General features: G+C 39.4%; 2 protein-coding genes across 2 annotated transcripts in view; both read left to right on the forward strand.

The window, feature by feature from the left end:
- hipk3b (homeodomain interacting protein kinase 3b) overlaps positions 1 to 7,593 on the forward strand; it is a 38,175-nt gene extending 30,582 nt beyond the window's left edge. The window contains 2 exon segments of the mRNA XM_079667209.1: positions 1,240 to 1,379; positions 2,751 to 7,593. Of these exon segments, the coding sequence (XP_079523335.1) occupies positions 1,240 to 1,379; positions 2,751 to 3,221 (611 nt within the window). The 3' untranslated portion in view covers positions 3,222 to 7,593.
- Positions 7,594 to 7,753: 160 nt separating this feature from the next.
- The window catches only part of kiaa1549lb (KIAA1549-like b), a 64,783-nt gene continuing 51,727 nt past the window's right edge, over positions 7,754 to 20,809 (forward strand). The window contains exon 1 of the mRNA XM_079667207.1: positions 7,754 to 9,213. Coding sequence (XP_079523333.1) covers positions 8,994 to 9,213 — 220 coding nt within the window. The 5' untranslated portion in view covers positions 7,754 to 8,993. The remainder of the gene's footprint in view (positions 9,214 to 20,809) is intronic.

Below are 20,809 nucleotides of genomic sequence, written 5' to 3' on the forward strand. Positions count from 1 at the left end.
ATTCAAGAAAAATGTACATTAGGTTTCAGGCCTACATACGGAAACGTGTGTTTTTCTTAAAGTAAAAACGTCTGGAAGTGACTCCCTGGCCAGTGTGTTAGACCCAGGTTATCTCTACACCAAAATGATCACATCGGTATAGCAGGTGACTGGACACCTTTTCAGATGCACACTCAGGACTACGGTCTGATGGTGTTATCCCCTTACAAGACATGGAAGTGCATGAGCAGGTCATGCCAGCTGTCAGTCATCACTGCTGCTGTCTGCTCCACAGGTCACATGGCCTGGGATTACGTTGTCTTTGTAGGCCGCAGAGGTTCTCACAGGTGATTATGGGCGACCTGCCCTGAAGTATGGGCTTTAAACTCTGGAGTGCATATTTGTTTGCTGTCATCACTCCTTACTCTGGCTCCAGACTGTTTCTGAGTGCCCCTGTATCTGTGTGGATGTGCACTTTTTAAAGATACATAACACATGCGTAATTGCCCCACAATGGTAAAGGCCCCGGATATAAATATCTGGAGCTTGGATGTCAAGCAGAGAACATGAAGACGTTTTCTGGCTGTCATGAATCAAATACATGTTTGAATGTTTCTTCCTGGTGTTAAAGTGGCGTTACGCATGCTATGTGTAGGCTTTATTAACAGCTGTGGACACCCCTATATTCTCAGCAACTGAATACATTTTAAAGCCTGTTTATGGCTATTTTAAAGTTGATGGTTCAACTATAAATATTTGATAAAATCCTACAGAGTCAGATCACCTTTCCTTTCAAAGGAAACCCCCCCCCCCCCCCTGCAACCATGAATCTATTGCAACTAAAGCCCCACATAAAAGGGCACAGCTTGCTATTTTAGTGCTACCAGGTGTATTTATAGCTGATGGTCTGACCCCACTATAAGCTCTATGAACAAGCTTAGTTACCAACTCCTCCCAGATCCCCACAAACACATCTATTTATTATCACCTAGACGATATTCAGAGGACAGGTGCCATCATTTTTAAAGGTTTGGATGTGATCAAACACAGCTGGAATCAGTGATAAGCCTGCAAAGCCTCCTGCCACACACGTTGACTTTTCTGCAGTTGTAGTTGGATCAAACCCTGGTTGCTTCTTTTCTGCCTTTTGCCTGCCCTTATTTACGCTGTGATATAAATAGTGGGACATCAAATTGTCTGAATTAACGCATGTCATCTCTTGCTCTGTACGTCCTTCTTCACATGACCTCCTGCCCTCAGTCTTAGAGTCGTCATGCCAGTCCAGAGGGCGAGGCCACCCTGGGCGCCAGCATCTCCACTCCACTCCCCTCCTCAACCGGCCGCAGAAGATCCCCCCTGCATTCCAGCCCCAGCAACAGCAGCCTATAGGCTTTGGGCAGGTCAGCATATGCACACACATACACATGCATATACACAAAGGAACGTAAACCTATACTTTTCACATCTTAATAGATGAGGGTTGTTGGCTGTAGACCGACATTGGGAAAACCAAACAAGTAGAACAAACAGTATAAGCATCTGTATGGACAAAAGATTTATTTTATTTTCATAAGAATAACTTTCTAATAAGTGGCAGAGGTAATGCTGTGGACAGGGTGTTCCAATAAACACAACTGCTAGTGGATGCTTGTGGAAAATACCTTTTTAATTAATTCAAGTCATTGTATCCTGCATCTACCCCTTTTTTCTGCAATGTAAAGAAGTTGGTAAACTGTACCCGCAACACAATTACTTAAGTGCTTGTGACTACACTTTATACATTTAAGTGATAAAAGAGCACATTTTGAATTGCAAATATTTGCTCTTGATAGCGTAGCAGCGTCCGAGAGCACACTTAATGCTCTAAGTCAGGGGTGTCAAACTCAAGGCCCGGGGGCCAAATCCGGCCCGCGACTTCATTTAATGCGGCCCCTCAAGAGCTTGCAAAGAATATAATATGTTTATTATACGGTTACATGCCGATTTACAGAAGCACGTTGCCCATAAACTACATGTCCCACAATGCATCTCAAATTTGACTTTTTTCTCAGAATTTGACTTACTTTCTTCAAAATATTCATTTTTTCTTAGAATTTGCCTTTTTCTCAGAATTTGATTTTTTTCAAAATAATTTTGTAACATTCTCAGTGAAGAGACTTGCAATGATTTGCCCTAGACTTCTGCTTTCAGACGTAGTTAATTATGAAGTTATTACCCTATCCGATAATAATCCACTGCAGAGGTAATAACATTATTTTATATATATGAAATATTGATATATGTATTTTGATATATAGTCTTAAAATTACAACCGGCCCTTTTGAGTGCAACCATAATGCTGATGTGGCCCGCGAAGAAATTGAGTTTGACACCCCTGCTCTAAGTGGAACTAGACTCATCTGCCACAGTAGATTTTGTTGAATAAGAAGGGTTTTTTCTTCGGGTCTCTAAAAATATATGATTTGAAAAACTGTACTTGTACTATAATGTGACCCCAAATAAATAAAGAATTAAAAAAAGAATAAGAAGGGTTTGTGTTTAGGGGCTGAGGGCATTTTATTCTAATACTGCTTTATTTAATGCATTTCTAGTAAAACAACTAAATAGTAGAGCTCCGTAATGGTTTGAACAGTATGAGGATTGTTAACGACTGATAAAAGACGATATACAAATGTGGACAGACAGCAGCATCTAGTGGCTCTTAAAGAAAGGGAAAGGAATGTAAGTGATAAAGATGGTGATACTGATCAGCCGGATGCTCTCTCCTTCAGATGCAGCATTTCGGTTCCTGCCACCAGGAATGGAATGGCAACTTCGCCCACCGGAGACCACAGGCCTATATCCCCCCCACCATGCATGGGCACACATTCACCCTGTCCCACAGCAGCCCAAACCACAATACGGGGCCCCACCCCCACCTTGGGGGCCACCCACACACCCAGCCCACCTTACTGTCTTACCCCCCGTCTGGCCCTCTGGTCACGGCTGCGCCCGTGGCCCACCTGCTGGCGTCCCCTGTAGCCTCCCGCCCCATCATGCAGCCCACCTACAGCATCTCCCACCCGGCAGGCATCGTGCATCAGGTCACTGTGGGCATCAACACCCGACTGCTGCCCTCCCCCACCTTGCACCCCCAGGGCCAATTCAAGCCTCTCTTCCCCCAGCACTCCTACATCGCCTCGCCCGCATACGCCAGTTTCCCCCTCAGTCCCACCAAAATCAACCAGTACCCCTACATGTGAGCGGGGCTGCCCAGGTACCCTTTATACCACCCGAGGGCTAGGGTTATCTTAAACAACATGGGTTTCATTTCCAAAACCATGGCACAACCACAAAGAGAGCAAGCTATTTTTTGAAACATGTAGACTTGGGTGTAATTGAACTTTGAGCTTTAAAAAAAAAAAAAAAAAGGAAAAGAGTTCCAATGGTGGAGATGATTTGGGCAAAAATTAAGAAGGAAACAATGTATGAATGATCGAATGAAAGAATGAATGAGTAGTAAACTCACACTTAATGTGTTTTGCACATTTGATATATATCTTTGCATTGGATCTTCTACGAATACTCCTCAAAACAGGTAAAATAATTGGGGTGGTGTTAAATAGTTAGACTTTGCACCCCTGATCCCAGCTATTTTTCTATATTGCCTTCTTACGTGTGCAAGACACATCCATATTTGTAAAGCCATCCCAGTCTCTAGTTCTAGATCGACACAGATGCACACGTCGTCCACAGTGTATGTTGTACTGCGTTTGAAGTATTTGTACCTTTACGGTGTCTTTTGGTGTTAGCAATGTCAAGTCAATTAACCGATTTATATAGGGTTGTTCCTCACGCTGCATGTGGTCTTGCATGAGCAAAAATGTAAACGGAAAGAAGCATAGACGTTGCTCTTATTGTTTGTGTCACAAGACTCGCTGCATTGTATAACTGTCCCCAGCCATAGTGCCTTACATATTTGGGGTTTTTAATGTTACTACTTATATATGACTATATACATGATTATTAATGTACTGGACTGCAGCACTTGAAATTCCAATCAGTCGATGCATCCTATGTGTGAGTATATATATGCACACGTGTATATGTCCATGCATAGCCTGCATGGATGTGATGTATCGCGGATAGCGGTGCTTATCTTTTGGACTCGGTGTGTATCTCAGCGTGTAGTGAGTTACCTTTCTGTTCTTACAAGAAGAGCAGCATGCTTTGCTGTTGCGAATGCTTAACGTTTCATTAAAACCGTTTTTCTCTTCGTTCTCCCTTTTCCTCAAATGAACTAGTGTACAAAGTGCAAGTACTGAGTATTGCTTAATATTTGATAATCACTTTCTATTTAGTGAAACTATTATTACAAACAGTATTTCTACTGTTATTTGAAACTGCAATACAATCGAAATAGTCGTTGATTAGTTTTCTTTTACGTCTTCGTATTTTCATTTTGAGTGTTTTCACTTTGGTTATTAGATGTTTAGAAGTGTGGTGGGCATGGCTTTGATTAGGTAAGGAAAAAATGCGAAAGAATTCATGGTATGGAATTTTCTGAGCCTGAGCAAACCATGCAGTATTTGATATACACGCATATATGGACATATATTATAGAGCTAGACTATTTAGTACAGATGCTTGATAAGGTTTGAGTTAATTGTGTGCAATTTGCTCATTTATGCATGTGTGACAGTTAACTTTTCCCCTTTACATTATACCATTCGTTAATGGCTTGAGGCTTCTTGGTGTCGACTGCTTATTTTATACATTCCGTCAGGGAGGATATATACATATATATGATGGTAGCACCAGTCTATATATATATAGATATATATATATATCTCTATATATATATATATAGAGATATATATATATATATAGATATATATATATATCTCTATATATATATATATAGAGATATATATATGTAGATATGCTGTGTGTGCATTTTATCTGTTCATTTGACTAGTTATGTGTGTGTTTCTTTGTTGTCTTTTATTTTCAAATGAAGTTGCTTGTGCAGCACCAAAGACTGTAATTCACTTCCTGAGCAAGGTAGCTATTCTGTTTGCATAAACCTCAAATAAACTGTAGTCGTAGAATGGGGTTAAATTAAAACAAAAAAACAAAAAATGGTATTTAAAAAATCGGCAGAGGTTTTGTCTAGCTTTTTGGGCAATTAATAAGTCGTGTCATTTCTTTCTTGAATGTATCATAGATAAGCTGCTATATGATGATTGCCACTTCGATAGCTGTGAAATTAGGTGATTTCTCTGAGTTTAAACCTAGCGTTGCTATTTCTGTATAGGTCCCTAATTATCTGAAATAGAAGTGGTTTTGATTTTTGTGTTTTGCGTTCATATTTGGAGTGTCATTGTAACTACTGTATTGCTGATGATGAACATTAGTTGCATTTGTTGTTTCTCGGGGTGTGTGTTTTGCATCAGTATTTTATCCTTATTAACCTTTCGGGCTCATCACTGCATATAAATGATGTATCTATGTAACTTAATTTTTGTATGTTTTCATATTGACGTTTTGTACACATCTAAAGCTGTAGCTTGCAGGATTGATTTAACTTTTTCATTGTGCTTATATATACTACCAGTATACTACCAGTACTCTTTTGCGTGTAACAGGAGCACTGTGAGATGCCAGAAGACAAATCCATTATGGTCATTGAAAAGCTTCTGTAATGTTTCCACAAACACACTCTCCACTTAGCACTCATGCAGGTAGTAAGGCTTGTATAAGGTTTTGGGGTTCTGTGTCCAAAACATAAATTTAGCCCAATGTTTCTGTTCCAAAATAATGTTTTAAAACTTGTTTAATTGATTTGAAATATGAATTGCAATGTGTTAACTGTTCAATGTTATATCTGGCTAGAATATCAGTTTCACACTTTGTTATTCTGCTATTCTAAACGGCCTTGTGTTTGGATCGCTCTCCCCTTTATGAGTGTCTCATATCAAAATGATGGTATGTCAATGCAAAACTGTGGCCATTGTTATACCGAAATTGAGACGGTGTGAGCAGCACTGTGTATGTGCCTTGAGCTTCAGAAAGTGAGAATTCAAATGGTGATTCCTCACCTCTTACATGAGGAGGAAGGCATAGAATCCACTCAGCCCATTACCATATGGAGTAGACAGTGTTTGAATGGCCGCGCAACCAGGAATAAGAAACAGAACAAAAACCACATCCTCTGATCCGCTTGTAGACATGTGCATGATTGTGGCGCTCCTCTTGTTTCAGATAGCCGTCACCAAAGCCTCTCTGTGATAAAAAGCAAATACACTTTGAATGACACTCAACGATCTTTGGATAGTCACTCTGGCTGAACAGCAGATGCAATACTCTACATTGTGCGGTCATTGCACCACCAAGTGTTCTTAGATAATCTCCATGCTTTACATTAGCTTGCATGCTCACCTGCGTTGCTTCACTTTGTCTGCCTCGAAACTGTCTGCTCAGAGCAGCTTTTCCATCGTACAAGTTGTGGCAGAGCGGGAGTAACCAGAGCACAGTTAACAACACTGGCCTTTAAAAGCCGAAGAGCGTGCTTTATGTCCAGTCTTTTCTGGATGTTTATTCTGTGTGGGATCTGCTCTGTGAAGGAGATAATTGTGGTTTCTCTGTACAGTCAGTCATGAGTGTAATACTCCACATTTAAAGACTGACATCGATATGGTTGTATGTATTTTGATAGCTTTTTTTCTTACCTGTACGCTTTACTGATCATTATCCAGTATCGAATCTGGGAAAGAAAGCTTATGACGACAAGGCATGAACTTGGCAGATTAGTGCTTGAAATAGTTCCCCAATAATAAGCATGTGAAATGTAATCTGTGTGTTGATTCCTCCAAAGGTATTCACCAGCAATGCGCCTGCATAAACTCTCCCATACTTGTTAGAGAAAAGAATGGATGCAAAAGGAGAGAAATATTGAAACTGTTTAATTTTCCACACAATTGACACCTTGGATATTTTTTTTTGATTTTTCTTTTTGAGGACTCATGTATAATTTCACAGATTCAACAGTCATTTGTCAAATGTTATGACTTTGATATCAGTAAACAAATCTTTTAGAGATGTTAATTCAGGGTCTGTATTGGTCTAAATGTACTACTGTGTTACTCTTTGATTTGATCAGATTTGTTTTGCTCAAGCTTTTATTTTTCTGGTCATCTGTATCAATTTCAGAGTTAATTCACACTGCAAGTTATGGAATCATCTATTTAGATTGCTTATCGAATAGACTTGATTATGAAATCTGAACTGTTACTGTTTTAATACCTGTAGATTTTTTTTGTGGCTTTGTTTATTTTTGTTTTGGTTTAATTTAGCTTTTTTAATTTGTGCTACACTAGTTTGCCATGTAGCAATTGCACTGTGCAATATTTACAGTATGAGGACTGGGAAAACTAACTCTATGGATGTGATGTCTCTTTACAGTTTGCGATAGTGTTTCCTCTAGTTCTCAGTGATTTAGGTGTGACCAAGCCTTCTCTACTTTGTCACATTAAGCGGGTTTTCCAGGTGACTCTTTTGGTGAGTGTCAAAAAAAGACGTTATGGTGTATTATTGTTAAGATTCACTTTGAATTAAAAAAAATCTATTGATGCAGCTCTTTTTGACTTTTTTCCCCCCATTATTGTATTTATTAAGGTGATTCTCTGGTGCTGATTAGTAACTCTGTCACATCTTACTGCAGTGGTTTTCAAACTCATTTGAACAAGAACAAAGGCAGGCAATTGTTTATTTTATGGTGTTTATTGTATTTTAAATTGTTAAACATTTGAGGATTAATTGGCCAATCCATGTGTCTGTAACATAATAATGAACACATCTTACATTTGAAATGACAGTACTGGCAGCCATTACAGATATAAAATAAGACAAGCAGAATATGAAACCTGGGAATATTGGTTAATTTAGCATGGTTCAATTAAATATTAAGGATTCAGTGATCTTCTAAATTATGTCAATCAAATAATGGATTTAATGAGCTAGTGATTTTACTCGAAAAAATAATGAATGGAAATGTAATAGTTTCAAAGCTCATTATACCTTATAAAACTCCATCTTCCGTTGGAGATTTTGCAATATAATCCAAAATAGCCGTTAAACCGACTTTATCGCAATATCTCAAATTACTCATATGTACGAGCACTTTACAGTTGACTGGATTACATGCTAACAGTATAAATATATATTTGTAATGTTTTTTTGTATTTGATATGGTAATAGCCTACACTATACAACAACATATGTTGTTTGTGTTGTACTCTAGATCAATGGGCTTTGCATGATTTTCTATTTGCTTATATAATTTGTAGTATAGTATATTATAGTATCTGGGTTACGGCTGCCATCTTGTGGCGGTACGGCAGTACTACAGCCTACAGTTTATTTGACTACATAATTTTCAGTTAGCTTTTTTTGTAGCCCTTAGGTAAGACATTGTAATCATGCTACATAATATTTGTGGAACAAAGGAAAATTGTAAATTCTCTGTTGTTAACATTAATCCACCTTACAAGCTGACATGTTGGGGTCCCGGTCCCCCCAGCAGAGGTCATCCTGCAGGCTGCTCGCTTTGACTTTCCCCCGACAATTAACAGCAGAGAGGCTAATTTGCTCAGTTTGACCAGGGGGGTGTTAGCCTTTATCAATGACCAAGCAGCGTCCATATCCTTTAAATGTGGGGCTAAACGTCACCGGAGCACAGCCACAGTCATATTATCCGTGTGGAGCAGGTCTGTATGAGTCAGTTCACCGACGACAGCTAAATGTCAAACCTTTGGCAAAGTGTGCGCGCCTCCCTGCGCCACTCGGTGATGATGGGTGGACCGAGCGCAGCGGAGCGATAGGGCGCGTTTCTTAATTTCCCTTCATCGCCGAGTGCCCCCTCCAGCCCTGGACACCACCACGAGACCGCGGGACCGATGTGTTTCCCGTCCACGCACGAGGATTGATCCAATGTATTATTTACGACCGAAACTTCAGCAACTTATCCACTGGATATGGCTCCCGGTTTGAGCAGTGGGCGGACAGGTCATCCCGAAGTATTGGAAGCCCGGGGAGCCGATCCCGGTGGGAGCTCGCCGCGGAGGAGGAATGCTGGAGGAGAGAGGAGGTGTTCGAGGACCGAGCGGCGAGCCGGAGCAGCGGGGATGCTTGCGAACTGTCTACTATCTGTGGGGATGCTTTCACTTCTTGTCCGGTGCGCTTTGGCCGCAGAGGGTAAGCACAGCACCGAGCTGCTCCGACAAAACACAGGCTGACGTGATGCATTCACCTCTGTCACATCCATATTCCAAGAAACATCTATTGTGACGAGTTAAGGTATATGTTTGGGAGGGAAATTGGTATTTTGTTACACACAGGCAGCGTTTTGTAATCTGCACATGTATTGCTGCCGGGTGCACCATCCACATAGAGGCTGCAATATGCATATGGCTGGTTAGCTTGCTTTATCATTTGTAACAAAGACAAATGTAACTAGAGGTCCATACACCATTGCTCTTATGATTATATGACATGGAGAAGGCTGTTATTGCATTGACATTTGCGCAGTCAGGGAGTACATCCATCCAAACAAACAAACAGCTATTATTCAGGATTAATCCCCCCTACTGACTGCACTGACATAATATGTTGTGTGAGACATTGTGCTGAATCTGGTCCATGCAGGGTTTGCTTGTATGCAATACACCTCCATGTAGCCTAATAATCTTTCCACCTGACGCCAGACAACTCTTTTGTCTCATCAGATTGCACTGCACATACCTCTGCTTCTCCTCTGCAGCTGGACCCATTGTGAGCTTTCTAAACCCCAACTTTGTCTCTCCTCCCAACTTCACTGCCCCCTTGTTCTGTAATAGGCATTTCATGTTGGTTGCATTTCCATGTGAGAGGTTATTAGCCTTTGTGTTCCTATATTGTGTGTAATGAGCTAAAGGGAGTTTTATTCTGGGAATGCAATGCAGTCACAGGGCAGTCAGTGTTTCAGAGCATCTGGGTCAGCACTAATGACACACATACTGTAGCCCACTGGAGGTCTGTGTGTCTCTGGCGGCATGAGAGGCAGCTGGAGTAAGGTTGGCCGACATAGCTTCAAACATGAATGCTTAAAGAAAAGCTTGACTGCAAAAGACAGCATGTGCACTGATTTGGCTGCATTACCTTTTTCCCCCACATGTATCTTTGTACATTCCCTCAATGTAGATGGCTTTGGTATTAGAAACGGAACAAAACGAGGCTCTAGGCAAGACATAAGTGTGTGCATGTCCAACAGTAGCTCCATCACCTCCCTCCAGTCTGCACACTGATCTAGTGGCTGTAGTCTCACCTCTGCTGATGCACTGCTACAGTAGCAGTCTCCTCCTCCCTCCTCCCATATCCACCTCCTCCTGCTCACAGTCAGCACATCCATTCTTAAACACACAAGCCCAGCAGCCGCAGCACCTGAGCTATACATTACATTATGTTGATTGAAGAGACATTACAGTGGCCTACTTTTATTATTCACTTGCTTCAGATTCTAGGAAAACAAAACTGTGCACTTAGACAGGGTTTGTTTTCAATAAGAGGTCTACTGACAATGACAGTTGGGCTGTGCAAAAATCTAGTATTACAATATTTAGACTGTCACGATTTAAAGGCTTGCATTTTAATATATTGCAATGTATTGTGCCAGGCAGCATATTATTTAAACCTACTTTAAGGATGTGAGTGTTTACAATAGGCTGTCTCTTAGTAATGTTAGAAACATGGAGGATGTACTCCTTACTCCAAAGGATTATCCTGGATTACTCCCGTCACAATGTGTATTTTTTTGTGTATCTAGTATGGCACCAGTTCTTAACTGAGCACACACGGACCTCTGCCTCATCTTTGAAATAAAATCTATATAGCTCAGTAATTATAAGAATGCTATTTTTAAGCTTTGGCTTATTCAAAATCTCCCCCTTTCATGGTTCCTATATGGATCTATAATGGGAAACATTATTCAGTTAGATGCTCCCATTCCGATGCACTACAGCAGACTCTGTACACAAACTGCCCTTATTAAGTGGATCAGATATCGGCCATGATGTGACCGATACGCAAAGGTTGTTTCTTTTTCCACGCCATTGTGAAATGATGTGTCTCCTCCATACATTGATTCAGTGACAGCGGGCCACTAATTAATTTTGTTAGTGCCACAGCTACAACGGGCCTCATATTACCTTACATACAAAAAGATTCCATTGGATCCTATGCAATGAGCCATACTACATTTTGAAAAGAAACCGCAGTTGTATTGGATTGATACTCAGCAATGACAATGAATATAGTGATGACCAGAAGGCCTTCTCTCCGATATTAAACATACAACACAAAATGCCTTTGGGTGGGAACAATTGCCTTTCAGGTTGTTTTTTATATCCATCATATTGGACTTCAGGGTGGCTTCGAGCTTAAAAAAATCCAACAATATGATTACCAGTTTAGACAATAAATCATAAGTGATCAATTATACATTTGGAAGTTGAAGTTTATACTCCTCCTCCTTTATATCTCTTCACAATCTCATTACTATAACATCTGGCTTGAATTCCAATGTCATGGTTTACTGAATAAATCCCCAGTTGTTGTCAACTAAATACCCTGAATCACAGCTTCCTCCTCATAATGTGTGAACCCAATACAATATGTGATTACTATAGAAACGACATTTTCTGTTCAACATGAACCTTTCCCCCTCCATAACCCTTCAACATAGTGCAGAATGTAGTGTGGGGATCCTATATGAAGCCTTTTCATTCAGTGAGATTGATCTTTAAAACACTTGGAGGATTTCTTATCTCATTTGTGGCTTTCTTATTAACACAGCTGGAGAAATGATGCTCAGCAGCAGCTGGGGGACACCCAGAAGAGAGAGCTAAGCAAAGCCATCTTTGGTCTTTCCACAATCAAACAACTGTCTTCTGACATCAGCTGTGTTTACTCTTACTACCACAAACCTGCCCATTGCTTATGAGTACTGATATCTTGGTTTTGACAGGGGTTAACCTCATAGACCTTTCGCAGTATGAGAAGCTATCCCTGAACTGATGCCAGTCATCACTTTCTGCTTAGGAATTCATTGAAAATAGACTTCACAGTAAAACTGAAAGCCATTTCCTCTTTGCAATTCAGTCTCGGGCTTTTAGCCCTTAAATAGCTGTTAACGTGCGTCAATCGAACGGTGAGCTCCACATCACAGCCATTGCTGTTTGCCTTCTTGTTTTGTGTGGTTCAGTATCTTGCTGTTTTTTTCCCCTGTGTCTAGATTTGCCTTTTAAGGGCTGTCACTAGGGTTAATGTTAAAAGGACTTCCAGGAATTGTTTTTTAAAAACTGCAACATTGACTCACCCTTGGTCTGATGACCTGCCTGTCTGAGCTCTGGCTTTGCAGGACCACACAGGGGACACGATATCTGTTTATTTCCCTCGTTTCACCTCATTGCAGTGATTCAGCGTGCAGCAGTTAATTATGTTGCGGGTAAAGCTTGTCAGGAGGGCTTAAGATGTATGTGCATGTGTGTGCACACGATGGATAGATAGATGGTGTCTCCTCAGGTGGAGCTACAGCTGAGTCTTCGTTTGATTTGCACTCAGTCATGAAGCAAACGTTTGTCTTTGTGAACAAATATATCAAATAGAAAAGTCAATTTACAAAACCAGTGATAAAAAAGCAATGTTTATATTCTACTCAGTCTTCCATCTGTTTTTTTTAGCATGCTGTGGTGATGTTTTTAACAGAGAAACTGTGAGAGGTCTATTCAACATCAAGCAAGAACTTGAGTATCTGAAATTAAAATGCTAAAAGGGCAGAGTTTTATATAATTAAAATACATATTATTATTATTGGCAATCAGGAAAAGAGTAAAATAACATTCATTGTTATCCATCCGCTGTATTTCAATCACAGATGTCTTTGTTTCTGTCAGATCTTATAGAAAGGCAAACGGTGTGCAGCCCCTCACTGCAGAAAAAAGCACCACTTCTACACACATAGATGTGACGATAGGACAGGCAAACAGGCTTCTAATGAGTATCTCGGACCATCTGCCTCGTATTATCCCTTGTATAGTTCAGTGCGATCAGGGAATATAATGTCTGTTTAGTGTGTGTGTGTTTCCCTCCAGTATTTCTGTGTACCTTTGCGCCTCTCTGTACTTCCGTCAGTCTCTCTGTGTTTTGCCTCTTTGGTGCAGGTTGATGGTAGACAAAACCTTGGCTCTGCTCCTGCTTGAGAACGGACAGCAGGATGCCTGATTTATTGGGACGCCACACTGCTCCTCACAAGGCCACCATTCATCACACCCCATCACACGGCACCAAGTCAACATTAAAGGCCGGATTCTCTGGGATATTTAGAAATGTCAGATTCTAAAGAGCATCTCCCTGTTACTGAAGACTGACCCTAATCATTTAGAAAGAATTAACAAAACAACTTGTTTTGTATGATGAATGAAGGACTCTTTCAAATTAGGCTGACCCAAGTAAAAAAGACCAAAAAAAGGCAGTAATTGTCCCAATTTGTAAGATTGCTATGTCTAAATCCACTTGTGTGACCTTTAATACTAAAACGTTTAGCTATATCGTGCAAACCTGAAAACCAACCTTAGCATAAATTGTGATCTTAATATTTTACACAATTTACTCAGTGGCTTCCTTCTAGAGAAACATGTGTGGTATACTTAATCAATCTCAAGTGGTGCAAACATTTTGCGTTGTTATACACTAAGCGTTGGGTCAGGCTCAAAAAGCGCTATGTTGGGCCTTTAAAACAATCTTTGGTCTTTTACATCGTTTTTCAAGTGTAATTTACATGATGCTGCTCTATAATATATAGACCACACACCTTGGCTCTGGTAGCTTTTGTTTGAAGGACTAAAGATATTTTCTGTAGTTTGATGGGAGAAGTGAATTTAATGTAAATTACAAGTAAATGAGGCTGAATCGGACCAGGATTTGGATCTTTGTTGTGAGGAAATGAGTGAAACAAAAGGATGGATGGATAGGAGAAGATGTTCCTCTTCACAGATGGGGTCATCAGTCACATTTAATATAGTATCACTGACATTGTATTATATTTACTTTCCGTCTACTATTGTTGTAAAGTTAAACCTAGATGCTTAGGGTAGCTGTAGAATTGGCCATTTTACACAGACGCCTCTTCGGACTGTGGCATTTGAGCTAATCCCTTTGAACTACTGAAGGAGGAAATGTGAGACACATACAAAGGCATTTATTACACTGAGCCTTTAAAATGTTACATTCTTAGAAGCTAGCAAACCGTGAACCCTGGCACACAAACAATTAGACAACACATAGGCCTACAAGCAGAAACAGTATTGTAGCAACTCAGTCAATATTGATGATTTATTCCCTTTGTCTGTACATAAAATCAATTTGCTATATACACTCTGTATTTGGTTGCACTACCTTTTAAAAGGCAAGTGTCTTGGTGTGTAGCCTGCTAGCTATCCACAAGCTAACTTTGTCTGCAGTTTGTGTTTAGATGTACAGTGGGTTCATATGAGCTTGTTTGCAAAAAGCAAGTGCTTCTAGCGGAAACAGGGTTAAAAAAGGTTGACTTTATCGAGGAATTTCTTCCAGGAAATAGTTAGCTGCTCACCATTAGCCCGTATTGGGTCATTTCTGTCTGTCTTGGATCATACAGTATGTCCACAAGACAGTATAATCACATCTTCACTTTTGTTAAACCCAATTTATGTAATACCATTTCAGATCTACATCACGTCAAAATGCTTGCTCTTCTTCTGTTTTGAGTTGATCTAGTCTTGTGTTGAGCATGTGTGTTTCTTGATTGAATCATTGTACATTGAAATTTGTGAGAGCTATTTTGACCGGCTTTCGAATTCAAGGATGATAGAACTCGACAATAATTACAGTTTGGATGGTAAAAAGACATTCAGCCACTGTGGTCATTTCAAATGATTTCAAGAAGTTACACATCAGTAATTTCAGTAGAAACATAAACTGAACATTTTACCTGGGGAAAAGGCGTTGCAGTGTAGAAAGATTGCTCGGAAGTGAATCTTTAAAATTGTCAGAATGCAATCGAAACATGCAGACTTTTTAAGGAAGGACTTTTTAGGATAGAAACATTTCCTGGAGTAAAAACTGTTTGCATTGTACTTTACAAATTTGTTGAAAATATTTGTTGAAGCAGCCGATTATTATACGACTAGTCTCTATTAAAACTGTCCGATATCGATTTCATCCACATTAGGTTTTTCTAGATTATAAACTTTGATTACATGTATGGCAGTATTTTCAACATACAGTATATGGGATTACATTGACAGGCACAAAATGTCATGTTCTTTGCATTTGTCTAAAGTTAATTTGTTGTTTTAAAACTGAAAACAAATAAAAAATAGATGAGTAAAAGGCTGTGTAGAGCTTCAGAGTTAGTTAATAATCTTTCTCTGCGAACAACCTCTTTTTACATTATATGCAGTCAACATTTATGTAGAAAATGTTCAATGAATGGTCTATTGTTATCTGTGACCCCGTTTTTCAATGTGAGAATTCTCATGAATGCAACTATCAAAGCACTTTTTTATATTGTCATGTAAATGTAAGTACTTCTTTTGTGTGCTCTAATTGGATTGTATAGGAATTTGGACTAGGCCGGGATAATTCATCCTCGAGTGACTGACAATACAATCGCGCCATGATAAAAGGTTGAGTTTTGAGTCACGTGTGAGGAGTAATTTTACCATCTATTTCATCATTACAGTATACATGTGATATTACAATTTCCTGCCATATACCCATATTTCAAATGCAGAGAAATATTTAATATTTTAAAATGTCAAATCAGTGCGTCAGTCTTGGACGTTGCTCACAACTTACTCAGCACATGGAGTGTCCCTGGCCCCAGGCACAGAGAGGTTGTTTTTAGTATGTTATGTCTCTGAAACATCTCCGTTCCCCTCAGTCTTTATAGAAAGGCTTTTGATTTTAAATCCCTGTGACATCACAGATTCAGGGGGTCGCTCTGTGATTTCTAGCTTTAGTGAAGCAGTTTTAGAGTGAATGACAGCGTCAGTGAAGCATCAAGAGTACTCGAGCTGAACTCGGAGAGCAATACAGGAAATTATCAACAGTTTTTAAACCCTATCTTATTCATCAGTAATCAAGCTCTCTTAGGACTTCGATGATTTTATATTGACAGAATGTAGTACAGGCAGTTTTGAGTGCTTTAACTAGTATTACATTTGGAGGTAATTTAAATGATTGCACACATGTAAGAAAAATATCTTGTACCAGTATAGATGCAGTCTGCATGGCATATTTTCCCAGTGCTTAATAGAGTACTATTAGTTGAGATCGAATCATGTGCACTGTGCGTAACAGATGTCTAAATAAACCATTCTACATGATGTTTGCTCAATCTAAAATAGTTTGTTTATGAGTATATGAGTATAGGAACAGCTGCATTCAAAATGTGTCCGGATATTTTGAAGACTTTTAGGACAATTCAATCTACCCTTCCTGACGCAACAAGCTACCCCCCCCCCCGCCCCCCCGGGTCCACATCATTATGGTCATCCTCATCTGAGTCAATCAGCTGTGCAGCAGGCTCTTCCTCACTGTGTTGGTTGGCACAGGTGTGTAGTTTGCAGAGGGTCAATCAGTTCATTTGTCACCTGAAATGATTCTTAGTCAAATTCAATCAATGCAATCCTGTCAGCTCCTTCAACCTGTGCATGATTCACCCTAAAGCAGAGTATGGCCGCCAGATCAGCACACAGAATAAGATTCACTCTATTGAATGCCTTTTTCTGACAATCCAGGATCGTGCCAAGTCTCTGTGAAGACCTCAGTGCTTAACATCGCTCTGCAAACCAACACGGGCATTAAGGCCGCCCAGCCTTATATATCCCCCTTTATAACCTCTGCACAGTGACCAGCAAGATGCTCAGCAGAGAAGATCCATTAATCACACACACACACACACACACACACACACACACACACACACACACACACACACACACACACACACACACACACACACACACACACACTCACACTCACACTCACACAAAATGCACTCACACTCACACACACACAAAATGCACTCACTTTTCTGCACATTGATAAATCCATACTGTGAAGCATGTTTGATTTATTCCTTTACTTTAGTGCACTGAAGTAACCCCTTAAGTCTTAAATTCAGATGCGCTGCTCCCCCCCAGGCCAATTCATTACTGGGATAATCTGAGTGTGTGGGTGGCTCTGCTGCTGCTACAGAGCTAACCTTTTGCATACACACAAACAAAACCTTTACACATCCTCCAACTCCTCCCTAAATGTCTATGCAAGGTTCAGAGTTTGGAGACCCTATTAGTTTATCGTCAGTAGTGCGTATGCATGTGTGAATGCTATTTGTGTCAAAAGATTATACTCTCTGCACTTTGTAACCTGCTACAGAGAGGAAACATAACTTTTTTCATATTGCTTTTTTAAATGTATTATGTAGCTCCTAAATTGGATGTTCAATTGGTCTAAAGTTAAACAAGTGTTTTGCATCAATATATTTCAAACTGCAAATATAGTAAGGCATAAGATCTCAAACTGACATAAGCACGATGAATGTCTCTGTTTTACATTCGACATGTAAACCAAATTAAAAGTTTTATTGCACAATATCAGTGAAATGTAATTTAGACTGTGACTGAGGGTGTTTCTAACTCAATGTCACGTTATGTGAAGGTCAATTGGTTGTCCATAGTATTAGACCATGGTGCCTCATACATACATCTCAGTAATAACATCGTCACCTAGGAGACAGCCCTCTCCTTGACAGTGGACGCCGTTAGGAGTCATGGATGGCCCCCATTAAGATGTGCGTACTGAATGTCATCATAGCTTGAATAGCGAGTTGCACAAGATTAAATTAGAAGTATGAGAGAAAATATCCAATCCTAAAAGTAGTGTTGTAAGTAGAGAGTGTTCAGCCAATGGTTGAAATTAGGTAGATTCAAATGGAAGATAACTTTTAATCTTTCATTTACTGGCAAAAATAAATAAATTTATACCAGGATTTTAAAATATTTTTGCCATATATTATACAGGTTTAAAATATTTGTAAAACCTGATATCTAAAAGCTTAAAATCCCAGCTCTATATCTTGATTTTCTCTGATTTATTTTGTTTAGGATTAACAAGAGATTACAAGTGGACATGATATAAATTGCAAAAAGGAAAACTAAATGCATTGGAATTTCCTCAAGGAAAGCCATTTACGATGGACATTTAATAATATGAAACCATTGATATCTCAGATTAGATATTCGTCATATTTTGATATGTTCTGATGTGTCCTAATTCTCGTTTTGAAAGAAACCTTCTCAAAGGAAGCTATACTTTGCTGGATAAGCTGTTCCTGAAAAGGTGGCTGCCTCGGGGCGTCCATCCTCTTAATATTATCTACAGCACTACAGTGTGCTTCTGTGAGTGGATGTATAATCTTCATCCAAAATGTAAATGAGCACTTGTAAGCGTTGTATGAAATAACAGACTTTCTGCAAAAGAAAATCTGTATTAGAAGACATTCCTAGAACAGACGGCCTCATCTGAACTCTGACACTGCCGGCCCACATCTTGAACGGTGTCCAGGAGAATCAGTTAAGTACCTTGAAGTAGACGGTTTTATTATTTAGAAAAATAAATCCTCTGTTCTCTGCATTAAGCTCTTTCAGTTATAGTCTCTGAGAGCTCCATTTTCTGACAAAGTGAAAAGAAATCATTGAATAGTATATTGAATCCATTATAGTTTTGAACTTTGAAACTCAGTCCAAGTGTTGATGTGGAAGCACAGAGGAGGTTTCTTAGCTGGAGGCAAAATATCTCTTAGTTACCTTTCCTTTCCATTACCTTCTGATACAAAAAAAGTGATGCCTCCCCTTTTCTAACCCTGCACTTCAAAAGTAATGGCGCTTTGGGTGTATTTTATCTTTTGGGCATTCTTCTGATGAGTACCAGCCTGAATTTGTTTCCTTTAAAAGCCGTTGAGGCTATGCAGGCTAATGCAGCTCTGGTTCATTGCCTGTTTTGACCAACGCTGACCATTATAGGTATAGCTGGCGATAGTAGTTCAAATTTGACAGATTTGATCTGTCATGGTCCCAGTTGTGTTTGTAGTTTGTTTCGTGCTTTATTTTGGTAGTCACTGTCATCTTGTGTCATGTCTAGTTCTGCTTCCTGCCTTCACCTTTTCCTACCACACCTGTGTTTCATTATTTGATTAGTCTGTGTGTATTTGATCCGTGTGTTTTCCCTGTTAAAGTTGTTGAAGTAGTTTCTTGTTTCTATGTGGCCGCCTTGTCGCTTGTGTTTTGGATTTCCTGCTACCTCTGCTGTAAGTCTATTTGATTATTAAACCATTGAAACTCTCTGTCATGATAAGGGGACCAAATGCCATAGAATTCCTGCTTTTTGTAGAGTTGATCAGGTCCATGCTGAAAAATATATGGCAGTGGTGTATTAATTCTTGATCTGTCCAGCCATTGGGATGTTGTTGTGTGCTGGCTTTCAGGAAACAATCTGTGTTGGTGTTTTAACATGCATCATAGCTGCCTGTTCACTTTAGAAGCTAACGTAACATTTAATCTTAACTGGACTGCCACACAGCCCCCAAACTTTTCTTAGCAGGTTTACTTCATAATTTACCAAAAGCAATTTTGTTCCTCCTGTGTCTTTGTGAATACCCATACCCCTTATTTAAAATCCAATCCTTTTTAAATCTAACATGTTCCCTTTGTATTCTTGTTTAGTACTTTATGTCTTGAAGCAGAGAATATATTGATAGTTCCCATTCAGCTGCACAAGTACATTACCCATAACCAGGGCCGTCCCTCCCTACAGGAAGATCACGCAGACTGCGTGGGGCCTCACCTTGCGGAGGGACGGCCCTGACCATAACCACAAGATATTAAACTGCAGAGATCTTTATCCATAATGCTACAACATTTACTGCTGATGATGATTCTCATTTACATGGACCACACAGTGGCCAACCTCTTTTTGTATATTATGTACAAAAGCAATATTACAATTTAAAACCAACTAAGTTTTTGTGCTCCTTCCACCAAAACAACTTCTGAATGTATTATGCATTGATTTTGCAATTGCCATTACTCTGAAGTATTTTATCTGGGATATTAGAAACATTAGCAGAAGCATCCTCCACTCACCATTAGGTTCTATATCCAGTTGTATGTCTCACCTCTGGTGTTACTTTCTAACAAAACCTCCTCCCCATTAACTTCTTAATTCACTTATATAAGACAGCCTTTGCAAAGCCAGTTTTTATGGTTTTAAATTTGCATACTATAAGGATATGCCCTTCTAAAAGTTCTTTGTTTGAGCAACTCTCATAATTAACTTGCTTAATTAGATGTTTGTTTTTTACTCAGCTGAAAGAGTGTTACATAATTGCTTCTAAATTATTTCATTGCATCGTTTACAAAATGCAGAAAAAAATAAATACATTATTAGTAATTTTTTCTCCAGATATCAGAAATTACAGTTACATTATGATGCAAGCATATTCTACCTGAACGTAGGTCTGAGAGTATAAATGTGTTCATTTTCAGTATTTAATCAAACCAATTGTAACCTTTGAGAAAGTCAGGATAAAAAATAATCTTAATCGTAATGATGGAAATTGCTTTTATTTTTAGGACACTGGAATGGCCCTTGAAGCGGGCACTGTGTTCTGAAGCTACTCAGGTGGATGCTCAAAAATCAACAAAAAAGCTACAAA

Source organism: Notothenia rossii (assembly GCF_949606895.1).
Source record: "Notothenia rossii genome assembly, chromosome: 2".
NCBI lineage: Eukaryota > Metazoa > Chordata > Actinopteri > Perciformes > Nototheniidae > Notothenia > Notothenia rossii.